The 13,638-nt window shown below is 43.1% G+C and overlaps 1 protein-coding gene across 3 annotated transcripts in view; it reads left to right on the plus strand.

Annotated features, from left to right (window-relative positions):
* The window catches only part of USP32 (ubiquitin specific peptidase 32), a 406,702-nt gene that overhangs the window by 296,168 nt on the left and 96,896 nt on the right, over positions 1 to 13,638 (plus strand). For all 3 annotated transcript variants that reach the window (XM_033921901.1, XM_033921902.1, XM_033921903.1), the window contains one exon: positions 13,488 to 13,593. In XM_033921901.1, the coding sequence (XP_033777792.1) occupies positions 13,488 to 13,593 (106 nt within the window). The remainder of the gene's footprint in view (positions 1 to 13,487; positions 13,594 to 13,638) is intronic.

Genomic DNA, 13,638 nt, shown 5'->3' on the forward strand with positions numbered 1-13,638 from the left:
ATTCCCCTCCGTTTAGTGTGTCCACTGTCCAGGTGTATAGATCAGCCTGTTTAGATTTTAAGTTCTTTCGAGCAGGGACTGTTTTCTTACTTTTTGTGACTCTGTGCAGCGCTGCGTGTGTCTGGTAGCGCTATAGAAATAATTGATAGTAGCAGTAGTAGGAGCCTGTTTGGGGATTTAGACATTATAGCCAGGGGACAGGAATCAATGGAAGAGTACTTTGTGCATATTTTTTTTTAAGATGGTTGAATTGTGTCCAGGAAGATGGAGTAAAAGAACTCCATGTCATGTATGCTCGGTGTACTTGTCTCTTAAGATTTGGAGGGTTTATGTGACTGGTGTATTTTGTAGCATTGAGAGTCTCTCTTGTGGTTTGTATTTTTGAGCAAAAATAGTGAGCGAGAATGTCCACAGTTGGGGCAGAGCCACGGGAAGCGTGTATTAGGAGGGTGATGTCTGTCAGGTTACTGACTAGTTTGAATAGCTCTTTTGTGTCTAGTCTGTGTTGGTTTATTAGGGTGGAGTAGTAGGTTTTTTTTTTTCATTTCTCTTTCAGTTTGAGTTTGTATTCTCTTGATTTCTCTCACCATTTCAGTGTGGCATCTTCTCCTTTAGTCTTGTTCCAGGCATCTTACTTACTGCTTCAGTGTTTGTAATTCTTAGTCAAACCATTTATCTGATTTCCTTTGATATTTGACTTTTAGTCATTTTGGTGTGATACAATTTAGTGTGTTATTGCTGAAGGAATCCAAATAGGTGTAAAAATCTTCTTCAGGTTGTTCTGCGAAGTTGATATTGTAGCTGGCCCAGAGGTCTCCCTGGTCTATTGAGCCTCTAGTGATGATTGTAATTGGGGAGTGAGCCTTTGTGATTTATTGTTAGTTGCCAGTTTATCTTAAACTTGTATGTGTAATGTTCTCACCAGAGAGATTGCTTCTGTGGAGGATATTGAGGGGATCATGAGGTCATTGGTAGAGGTGGGGTCTAGGTCTAGGTAGTGACCTTTTACATAAGAACATAAGAATAGCCTTACTGGGTCAGACCAATGGTCCATCAAGCCCAATAGCCCATTCTCACAGTGGCCAATCCAGGCTCCTAGTACCTGGCCAAAACCTAAGGAGTAGCAACATTCCATGCTACCGATCCAGGGCAAGTAGTGGCTTCTCCCATGTCTTTCTCAATATCAGACTTTTCCTCCAGGAAATTGTCCAAACCTTTCTTCTTGTACAATCCCCCTTTATGCTGCGAACAGGTGGGAAGTAGTGTTCCCCGGCTAGTCAGGGGCTGTAGGAACTTAAATTAACAGAAATTCAGCCCCTCCCATTGCACTTTCTGTTTGTGTATGTACTCTATTGTGACCCACCTTGGGAAAGGCGGGATATAAATAAATACAAATATACTCATCTCCTGGAGCATACTCCCTGGACACCAGTTTTGTATTCCTACAAACCAAGCTAAAGAGCTCATTTCTTCTGCATGTGTTTAATTTTTGCAATTTAGTATATTATTTTCATTTTTTTTGTGGGTTTGCCCTTTTGCTGTGGAAATACCCTGTGCGGACATCCTTTCGGCAGGAGATCGCAGACTTCTGTCTCTGGAGGGTTACCTGCCACTGCAGTAAGCCTCCCGGACAGTCTGCACGTCAAATCATGGCTCCGGGATCAGGAGCTAGCTCACCTCCAGGTTCATCTGCTAGTAGGTGGAGCGCAGGCTGCGCGGTTCTGTGGAGGCGCGCCTGGAATTAGGACCGGATTGTATACCTTCCCTGAGAAATCCGGAGGTGTTGGAAGTCACTGACCGAGGTGACTGGAGATGTGAGGCAGTCAGAAGACTTGAAATCCAGTTTTCCAGCTTCCTGAGGCTTGAGATCTCTCTACATGCTGTTTCAATATTGCCTGCCATTTCTCTCTTACAGCACATAGCACAGTGTGTAGCTGCTTGCCTGCCTGGTTTAGCAATTTTGGGAGTCCTAAAAAAGGGTTTCTGGGTGGTTTCCCTGCATGCTTTATCCCCCCAACCTCTAAAATTGCAAAATTGCCACTTTCCAGGGATTCTAATTTCCAGATCATTTATAAATAAGTTAAATAGAACCGGTCCCAGTACAGATCCATGTGGCACTCTACTGTTTACTCTTCGCCATTGAGAAAAATGACCATTTAACCCTACACTCCATTTTCTATCCGATAACCAATTCCTAATCCACAACTGAACTTTGCCACCTATCCCATGACTCTTTAATTTTCTCAGGAGCCTCTCATGAGGAGCGTTGTCAAAAGCTTTCTGAAAATCTAGATATACTACATCAACCAGCTCACGTTTGTTCACACCTTCAAAGAAGTCAAGCAAATTGGTGAGGCAAGATCTCCCTTGGCTGAACCCATGCTGACTCTGTCTTATTAAATCATGTTTGTCTACGGGTTCCAAAATTTTATTTTTTATAATTGTTTTCACCATTTTGCCCAGCACTGAAATCAGGCTTATCGGTCTGTAATATTCCAGATCTCCCCTGGAATCATTTTTAAAAATCAGTGTAACATTGGCCACTTTCCAATCTTCAGGTACTACAGATGATATTAATGACATGTTACAGATCACTAACAGCAGGTCAGCAATTTCATGTTTGAGTTCTTTTAGTACCGGTCCAGGTGATTTATCACTTTTTAACTTGTCAGTTTGACTTAATACATCTTCTTGATTCACTGTGATTTCTTTCAGTTCCTCTGCATCATCACCCTTGAGCTATGGCAAATTATAACCCGTTAACTGTATATTATGTTTTGTCAACCTGTAACCCGTTCTGAGCTCTTTGGGAAGAATGGGATAGAAAACAAAATAAATAAATCTGTCTGAGCCAGAATAGTACTATTATGAAATGTGGTGAATCCTGCTGTACTTTTTTAAAATGTTCTTGCTCTGACGGAAATCAGAAAAATGCCTACAGAAGACCTTCATTCCATGGTTTCAGAAATACATCCAGAGTAAGCTGGTTGCAACTTGTTCAATGTAAGCAGATTTCTAACATTTCTTGTTCTGTTGTGCTGCAAAAAGATCTATATATGAATGACCCCATTTGTCAATATTTGGAAGGCCAGATACCATTTGTGTAATCTAGCTGCCAATTCAATTTGTTGGCTAAGCTGTTTTGTGTTCCTGGAAGATACATTGCTACTGAAAATGTTCCCACATGTAATACAGCTTCCTGGTCTTCCTGACAGAGATGTGGTTCCCTGCATGTTTATAAAACATGGCTGCTTTATTGTCTGTTTGAACTTAAAAACTAAGCCTACTATCCTCTCTTTGAATGTTGGAAGAGCATTTCAAACTGCTTTAAGATCTAATTAGTTTATGTAAAGATATTATAGCCACTATTGAAGTTATGTAGACATCATGGGCATGCCCAGCTGCTATTAATAATTAAAACTGGAAAATAAAAGCATGCAAGGTGATACAAGGAGATTAACTTTGAAATTATTGGGGTAAATGAGACAGGTGAATTGTGGAACTGTCTGTAAAAGATTATTTTAAATTGGCTATGATAGAATTAAACTGAATAACAATAAGAAAGTTTTTGTAAGCTGAAATTCTCAGAAAAGGAAAGCAGCCCAGAGTTAGAAAGGAAAATCAAAACATGCTGACATGCAAAGTTAAAACAGGGATTAATTTTATGTTTGGTATATGGGATCTCATTGTAGGGTAGCAGGCTTTACAGAGAACAATAAAAAAGGATGTCTGCTTTCCATAGATTAGGAAGCACATCACATTTAAGGAAGGTTATGTAACGTCTACAAGGAGGAAAAAGTATAGTACATAAGAAAAAGTGGAACACTGCCACCTGCTGGGTTTAAAAATTGGGCTTAGTATTAGAAAATTTAGGATTCTAACATATGATAATTATTACAAATGATGTCACATATGGTATAAATTTCTTTGACTTGAATTTCTCCTTTGGAGAGCAGAGAAAATTTGATAACGTGTATTGGCTCTCCCCAGACATGAAAGGCATTAATAAACATGCATTTGATTATTACACAGCTTTTTCTCATGTCTGTTATTTGAATTCACAGAACGGTATCCCTAGCCTAGTCATATTGGGAGAGGGAGTCCATTCTGGTAATTCTTTTAGCCCTGCTGTTCAAGTCTCCCAGCCTGGCCTGAACATCACAGCAGTACATAAACTGTGGGGTGGATCCCCAGCCTACATTGGTGCATCTATTTTTAATTTCAAAGATGGTTATGGTGGATGAGTGTTTCTTCCTTTGAGCAACTTGGGCAGATCTTCCACCACTGGATTGCTTTTCTGAAAGTCTTGGTTATCAATACTTTGTGAGATAATGGTTGAGAGAACTGGTTTCATTAAAACTTGAATTGTCATTGTGGTTCTCTAATATAAAGTCTGACTAAAGAAAACTGCCGCTGCCATTTGGACCAGTAAGCACAAAATTTGCCTCGCCAGGACTCGGTGGGTGGGGTTTCAGTATTCCCTAATGAATATGTATCATTCCAAACAAGAAGAAGCTATCTTCTTAAACTATATGTTGTATAAATAATTATAATTTATTCATTTATTAAATTACTCATATTTTATTACACCATAAGTTGTAAAATCTAATATAATAAAACGCTAGGCCGCGCATGCGCACTTCCTATGTGTGCGCCGGTTTTCCATGAGCTGTAGCGACACATAGGAAGTGCGCATGCGCGGCTTACGCTCTGTCCTGCTCCCTGTTGAAAGACGCAGCATCTTTCTTACACTAACTTTACCATCGCCACCTCTCCGCTCTCTCTCTTCCTCCCCCCCCCGAGGTGGATGGCCAGCGGCTTACGCGCATGCGCTGGTTTGGCGCACCAGAGGGTAAGATGAAGGGGGTGCGGAGCAGCGCTGGCAGCGGCAGAGTCTGGTAGGGAACATGTCCACGAGTCTCCCCTCCCGCATCAACTGCTTCTGCTCCTGTTTGAAGCAGCCTGCTGAGGTTTGCGGCCAGCTGTAGCGAACCTCGCAGGCCGCTCTCCACATGGAGCACATGCTACCATATGGAGAGCGGCCTGCGAGGTTCACTACAGCCGTTCGTGAACCTAAGCAGGCCGCTTTGAACAGGAGCGGCAGCGGCGGAAGCAACCACGGGTGGATGGAAGGAGGGGAAGAATGGGAGGGGAAGCGAAAAAGAAGGGCTAAGGAGCAGACAGGAAAGAGGGCTGCTTTGGGGGGAGGGGTGTGCTGGGGCCAGACTGCAATCGGGGGGAGGGAGGAACAGAAGGGGGGCCACGAAACAGGCAGGCATTGCACAACAGGGGGAGAGGTGAAAGGGGGCTGCTTTGGCAAGCAGGGGGGGCCAGGGAGACAGACAGAAAGAAAGACGCAAAGACAGGGGACCTGGGAGAGACACAGACACAAAGAATGACAGACAGACAGCGTCCAGGGAGAGAGACAAATAAAAAAAACAACAACACACCATACATACAGACATCTACTCTAGCACCCGTTAATGTAACGGGCTTAAAGACTAGTTAAATAATATTCTCTCATGTATACATTCATCTACTATAATAAAATGCTAAGTGCGCATGTGCACTCTTACTGCCGTGTTCCCTGATCCCTGATCTGTAGTTCTGTGGTCGGCAGAGTGCGCATGCGCGCTAAGGTGCATGAAAGGTAGTGCGGAGTGGCGGCTGCTAGGAGGAGGGCTTCGTGGAGCGGCGCTGGTGGCGGCTGCCAGGAGGAGGGCTTCGAGCCACTGAGGGTTGGGTGCTGCTTCCGTGAGGATCGCGGCCAGCTGTACCAAACTTCGCAGGCCTTACAGCACCTCAGTAGAACGTTTCCTCTGACATATGCGATCGCATCAGAGGGAACATACTTCTGAGGGGCAGAGCGGCCTATGAGGTTCGCAAAAGCCGGCCGCGATGCTCACAACACTGCATACTGGATTGGGCAAACAGGTTAAGGGGTGCTGCTGGAGCAGGGAAGAGGGACAGGGGGAGCAGGGAAGAGTTGCTACTGGACCAGGGGACAGGGGGAGCAGGGAAGAGGTGCTACTGGACCAGGGGAGCAGGGAAGAGGGAAGGGGGAGCAGGGAAGAGGTGCTGCTGGACTGGGGGAGCAGGTAAGAGGGACAGGGGAAGCAGGGAAGAGGTGCTACTGGATGGGGGGAGCAGGGAAGAGGTGCTACTGGACCGGGGGAGCAGGGAAGAGGTTCTACTGGGCCGGTGGAGCAATGAAGAGGGACAGGGGTAGCAGGGAAGAGGTGATACTGGGCCAGTGGAGCAATGAAGAGGGACAGGGGGAGCAGGGAAGAGGTCCTGCTGGACAGGGAAGTGGAGGGAAATGCTGCTAGTGAGAAAAGGGGGCTCAGGCTGAAAGGAAACAGATGGGAAAAGGGGGCTGGGGGGGGGTAAAAATGGGTTTGGAGCTAGAGCTGGGGCTGAAAATAGGGGACATGTGAAGGAAGGAGGCTTTACTAGCACCCGTTAATGTAATGGGCTTAAACACTAGTATCACAATAATACCTATGAAGCCCTCCCAATCTACCCTATTAATCCCAACTTAAAAGTTCATTCACTACATGAAACAATGTCCAATCACTAGATCATGAAAAAATCTTGAAAATAATCTTCATCACTGTGCCAATGTTCACTTTTCTTATCTTTTCCTTCCGGTTTCAACTCTTCTCCATATGTCATCCACCTCGAACAAACTGAACAGTTAAGCCCAACACAACTCTGTGTTTCGCCTTTCAGCATCGTCATGGGCTTAGATTGTTGACTGCTTCAATTATTCACAATCTCTATAATATATAATATTATCATTCATTCACACCATAAACCTTACAATATACTCATAATATCAGCATTAATTTTATATAAATGTTTAATTCATACCTTTATTGTTCATAATACTTTATATCTTGGTCACACAAAAGTGTGAGAGTTCCAAACCAGAACCTTTCCTTAGCATCACCTCAACTGAGACTGAGAATGTCTTTACTTTCACATACCCTGATTGTTTTTTAAACTTTATTTATAGCTGTCCCTAATTATAACAGATGGCATTCTACTTCCTTATTTAAACCATGAGGTTCAACTGTGCCCCAGGAATGAATCAATTTTTGCTCTTTTCTTAATAATACATCTGAAATATTACCCCCTCAATTCAATTAAACTGTAATCAACACCACAAATTTTAAATCATTCACCTCATGTTTATATTGCACCCAATGGGCTACCAGCGGAAGATCTACTTTCTCAAGCTGTAAGTTGCTCACATGCTGAGCAATACACTGTTTGATTTTCCTCCTTGTCTTGCCTAAATACCATAATCTGCACGGACATAAAATACCATACACCACTTAGCTTGTATTACAATCTGTCCTATCATGCAAGTAAAATACCTTGTCACAATGAGGAATGTTAATATGATCAGTCTCCAAAGCAAAACAACAATAAACACACCCGCTACACTTACTATGACTCCCCCATTCATTCTTCTATTATCATTCTTATTGGATAATAGCTCACGAAGGTTCCGCCCTCGAGTGTATGCAAACCTCAGTATATCCTGAAGCTCCTCATGAAGGCTAAGAATGTTCCAGTGTTGACACATTATTTGTCTCAATTGGCAAGATTGAGTTGAATAAGGGAGAGTACATGTTAACCCTTTATCCTCAACAAACTGATGCGCAGTGTCGATTGATAACACTCGCTGTATATGCGATATGGTATTCTTCCATGATTGGCCTTTTAGTCAGATCTAATTGAGTGCCAGTGCAGTGTTCTCCCCATAAATTTTTTCCAGCCGGGTGGCATGAAAAAGTAGCCGGGTGGGGCGAGATGGGGAAATTTGGTGGTGGGGAAAATTAACCCCCTCTTTTACTAAGGTGCGCTAGCATTTTTAGCGCGCGCAAACCCCTGCGCTATGTGGGAAACTAGCGCCAACTCAATGCTCAATTCCTCCGCGCGCTAAGCGCACACTAAAACCACTATCGTAACTTAGTAAAAGGAGCCCTAAATGTATACTATTTTTATTAGTTAATTATTATTATTTTCCAATGCTCAATATGACTTCCTTTTTTAAGGTTTGACACTTGTGCCAGAATATTTTTACTAAATTTAAGAAGTATTTGCCCTCTTTAAAATGGTATAGAGGTTTAAAAAAGGGAAAGGCATTAATGAAGTCATTAGGTTCAATCTAGCCATTTATTTCTGCATGAATTTAAACAACTAAAAAAAAAGATAAATATAGCTCATCCAGTCATACAAGAAATGGCTCTACAGCAGGGGTGCCCACACTTTTTGGACTTGTGAACTACTTTTAAAATGACCAAGTCAAAATGATCTACCAACAATAAAATTTTTAAACAAACACAAAGCACACTGTATGCAGAGAAAATGTTAATTATCATTTATATTCCGCAGGTTTTCAAAGAGGTCAAGGCATACGATTCTATGCAATGTCACCTCAGGAACAACTATACAAAAATAGACAAATATATCCCCTCCCTTTTTACTAAATCGCAATACTGGTTTTTAGAGCAGGGAGATGCACTGAATGCCCTGCACTGCTCTCGATGCTCATACTCCCTGTGCTAAAAACCGCTATTGCGGTTTAGTAAAAGGGGGCCATAGTGCAAAATATAGACAGCAGATATAGATTCTTAAAACAGACACATTTTGATCACTAAACTGAAAATAAAATCATTTTTCCTACCTTTTTGTCTGGTGATTTCATGAGTCTCTGTTTGTACGTCCTTCTTCTGACTATAAATCAAATATTTTTTCTTTCTGCCCCTCCCCTTTTCTTTCTGTCTCTCTTTCTTTCTCTCTCCCCCTGCCCCCCGCAAGCCATCCTGCCAATTTTTCCACTTCCCCGATTCTTTCCCTACCCCCTAAGCTACCATGCCGATTTCTCCCTGCTTCCACGAGCCAGACCAGGAATGTACAAGTGCCGGACTCACAAGACTTCTTACGTCGGAGAGGAAGTTCCAGTCTAGCCAGGCAGCGATTGGCTGGCCCAGAACTACCTCTCTGACGTCAGAATTGACGTCAGAGGTGAAGTCTTGTGAGTCCGGCGCTTGTACGCGCCTGGCCTGGCTCAGGGAGGCAGGAAGAAAAAGATTGCCAAGGCAACGCGATCGACTCACATTGCCTTTGCGATCTACTGGTTGATCGTGCTCGATCATTTGGGCACCCCTGCTGTTATGGTATCCTGTCCTGACCTGAGGAAAGGGGTTTAGTCCCCAAAAAACTGCCTTATTTCCATTTCCTATTTATAAACTTTAATCAATAGATACAATACTACTTGATTCTACATAAAGCAACAAAAACATTTTTTTCTATCTTTTGTCGTTTCTGCTTTAATCATCTTGTCTTCACTCTTCTTTCTAGCCAGCATCTGTCTGCTCTGTTTTCCATCCACTGTCCGCCCTCTCCCCGTTCCATATGGCATCTTCCTCTTTTTATGCTCCTTCAATAAACTGTCTATCCTGTGCCCCTTCTCTTCTCCTTTGTACATGATTGATTTCAGCTCTGCCACCTCTCCATTTTTCTCTCTCTGTCAGCACCCCGTCCCCTATGCTCTGGCAACTCTCTCTTCTCCTTTCTTTCCTTCACACCCCACAGTCTGGTATCTTCCCTTCCCTGATTCTCTGGCATCTCACTTCTTTCCTTTTCTTCCATCTCTCCCTCCCCCTACATGCTCTGACATCTTCTCCTTCCTTTCCCCCTTCCTTTTCCCCTCCAATCCCTGGCATCTCGTTTCATTCCCTCCCTCATCTTCTTTCTCCCTTCAGTTGGGTGCAGCAAGTCTCTCCCCCTCTGCTCCCTTTCCTCCTTCTGTCACCCAAGGCCTGGCGTCATGAACTTCTTCAGGCAGCAGCATTCACAATTCGCTGCTGTTGCCAGCTTCGGGCCTTCTTCTCTGTTGGGTCCTGCCTTCATAGAAACAGAAGTAGGCAGGACCCGGCAGAGAGGAAGGCTTGAAGCTGGCAACAGCAGTGAATTGTAAATGTTGTTGCTAGCCGAAGAAGTTCATGATACCAGGCCGAGCACCCGGGGCAGACTGCTACTCTCCCCCCCCCCCACGACCCTCCTATCTCTCCCTCCCTCCCATCACGAGACTCTAAACAGCACTGCTATACTCTAAGCAGGCTGCTTCAGGGCTTTCTCCTGCTGTGATTCCCTCTGGCAAGTCACTGATGAGGGAAGGAGGGAGAGATAGGAGGGTCGGATCGGGTTGGGGGGCGCCCAGGATGATGATGAGGCTGCTGCTTCTGACAGCGAATCCAGCAAGGGTGAGGCCCCAAAGCACAGCACTGGCGGGCCCTCCCTGACCATTTTAGGCCCTAGGCCTGTGCCTACTGGGCCTATCCTTTAATCCGGCCCTGCTTCCCCCCCCCCATATGCCCTGACACCTCTCTCTTCCACTCCATGGTATGGTATCTCCTTTCCCTCCCTCCCATGGTCTTTGCATCTCTTTCCTCCTTTTCCTGATCTTCCTTCTCCCTCCTTCCCTCTCTCTCTCTCTCCCCAGTTGGGTGCAGCAGCATTTCTCTTCCCCTTCCCCCATTGGGTACAGCAGTATCATCATCATTTCTCTTTCCTCCCCCCAATTTGGTACAGCAGAAGCAGCATTTCTCTTCACCCTTCCCCCTAATTGGGTGCAGCAGCATGACTCTTCCCCCTCCCCCTATTGGGTACAGCAGCAGCAGCATTTCTCTTAACCCCCTACCCCAATTGGGTACAGCAGAAGCAACAGCATTTCTCTTCCTCCTCCCCCTCTAATTGGGTACAGCAGCATTTCTCCTCCCATTCACCCCCCCCCTCCGTCTCACACACCCGGCAGATTCGCTACAGACAAAGGCAAGTTACAAGTTTCCTTTTGTCGCTGACCTATCTCCCAAAGGTCAGCAACAGAGGGAAGCTTACAACTTGCTGCTCTTGCTTACTTCAGGCCTTTCTCGTTGCCGGGTCCTGCCTTCGCGGAAACAGAAAGTAGGCAGGACCCGGCAGCGAGAAAGGCCTGAAGTAAGCAAGAGAAAGTAAGCAAGAGCAAGTAAGCTTCCCTCCGTAGCTGGCCTATCTCCCGTATGCTCCGGGGCTCTAATGGTCCGCGCCGGCTTCTCTTCCCTACCCCCCCCCCGACGTAACTTCCGGTTTCGGAGGGAAGCCGGGTTCAAGTCGCTTGCTGGGTTTTGTTTTGTTTAAAGTCCGGCGGGAGTCTTTCGGCAGCTCTTCAGGCTGTGCGTTAAGCAGTGGTGGCAGCAGGATTCGGCAGATGACAGCCGGGCGGTAATCTAAATTTGCTGGGCGGAGCGCCCGGCTGAAAAGCACTGGGGAGAACTCTGCAGTGTATTGTGTATTTCATCATTCACGTTTTTTAAGATTCCTGAGGCAGGCCTGAGGGCCGAAACATGTACATGTCGAGTCATTGAGTCGTTGAATGTGTTATTATGATGTTTGAACAATGAAGACCTTCATATCACCAGACGTATTGGAGGACATATTTTCCAGTGCACATCTTTCTTATTTGGACAATTCCACTCTGTTTTTTTACAACCCTTTATCCTCACCACCTCTTTCTTTTTTCAACATTAGCCATCTTCTATCTGTATATTTCGCTCTTTTAAACATGCATTTAATTATTTTCTGAGGATAACCTCTCTGCCTAAACTGATAAGTCATAGCCTGTGTTTGAGACTGAAATTCTGCTGGCTCACTACACCAACCGCTTAAAACTGTCCCACCAGAACACTGTCCCTCTGTGACTTAGGATGGTAACTGTTATAGTGAAGGACAGTGTTCCGGTCTGTCGGTCAAAAAATTGATGTAATAAACTTATTGTGAGATTGAGTAATTTGAATATCTAGGAACTGGACAGTTGTACCAGTGATCACAGCCTGAAATGTGATATTAGGATCACAAGTATTAAGATATTGGAGGAAACCCTCCAACGATTCTTCATCAGATGACCATATTAACAACACATCATCTATGTCACGTTTCCACCCAATAACTTTGTTCCAAAACTGACTTCCATATACAAATTTTTGTTCAAATCATGCCATATAGAGGCAGGCGATTGACGGGGCGACCGTAGCACCCATCACTACACCTCTTTCCTGCAAATAATATTGGTCAGAAAAGACAAAATAATTACACTTAATTATCAATTTACCAAATTTTTTTTTTTTTTAAAAGATCCTTATGTCCCCGAGATAAATCCATTGATTCTATTAGTTCATCTAACAATTCAATAACCTGTTGGGGAATATTTGTATACAGTGCATTAATGTCTAATGGAGACAGTGCATGCAAATAGATCTCATGCATATTCATTGGGGAAATCCTGAAAATCCTATTGGATTGCGGCCCTTGAGAACTGAAGTTGCCCACTTCTGTCTTAGCGGATGGGGTGTGAATGAGGTCCTTATAAATTCCAAATCTGGGCAATGTTTAAAACTGGATTTGAGCAAGATTGAATTCTGTTTTCATAGGATTACTGACTGAAGGGAAATGAAGAAGTAAAAATAAGAATGAAGAGATTTGCCAGGGAGCATGGGAATACCTGTGCAGGCTCAGAGAACTTTTCCAGAAGTTTTATGAGCTTGGAAGTGGGATTCTGTCCCTTTGGCATCACCTAGTAGTATGACTGTAGTAATCCTGCCTGTTCAAGTTCAATGCATGACAATACATTTTATATAAAACTGTATCTTATATCTCATGATTATTAGAATAAGAACTACAGCAGGATCTAATGTAATACATAACTTATTAATCACACTATACTAAAAAGGTTCAAGGTGTTATACATCAAAAAAGCCATACAATCTACGGGAGAATACAAAAGCAATCAATAATTAAAATATCATCATTCCATGAATATTACAACAAATCGTATTTTAAAAATTTCAAATTTTTACAAAACCTTAAATAATTAATATCAGTCCTAATATGAACAGGTAGATTTTTCCAAATTGTAATAGCAGCGTAAGCAAAAGAGGAGTTGAGCTGTTGTTTATACTATACTCCCCTAGTCTATGGAAAATGTAGTAGTAAAGTACTACATAATCTGGTGGAAGAATAATGCAAAATCAGATTATCTGAAGAGTCAGTCTGTAATATATGATGAACTATGCAAGCTGATTTAAACTTAATTTACCTCTCAACTGATAACCAATGAAGATTTTTATAAGTTATTGCAACACTTTCATATCTTTTTAGAGCAAAAATTAATCTAACTGCATTATTCTGGAGCAACTGCAATTTTTTGATCAGTTTTGATATTAAGTTCAAATATAAAAAATTACAGTAAACTAACACTAACATCTAAACCAACAGTGTAAAATGATGTTCATAAAAGTATGACTTCACTAACCTAAGTTTTCTCATAATGTATTGTGGATAATCCATGACATACTTTATCTTTAAAAGTTCACTTCTGCTTGTTTATTTTAAGCTACTTCTAGATTCTTCATTCATTTATTCTATATAAAATGTAGGACCAATCCCATTGGAATGAAAGGACATATGGCTAAATGCTATGGAGATTTGGTACAGGAGCTATGGAGTGGAACTCAAAAGAACGTCGCGCCATTAAAACTACGGGTAGGAATATCATTTAAATTTGCTCATTACTATAGAAAAATTAAA

The sequence above is a fragment of the Geotrypetes seraphini genome, chromosome 15, assembly GCF_902459505.1.
Source record: "Geotrypetes seraphini chromosome 15, aGeoSer1.1, whole genome shotgun sequence".
Lineage (NCBI taxonomy): Eukaryota > Metazoa > Chordata > Amphibia > Gymnophiona > Dermophiidae > Geotrypetes > Geotrypetes seraphini.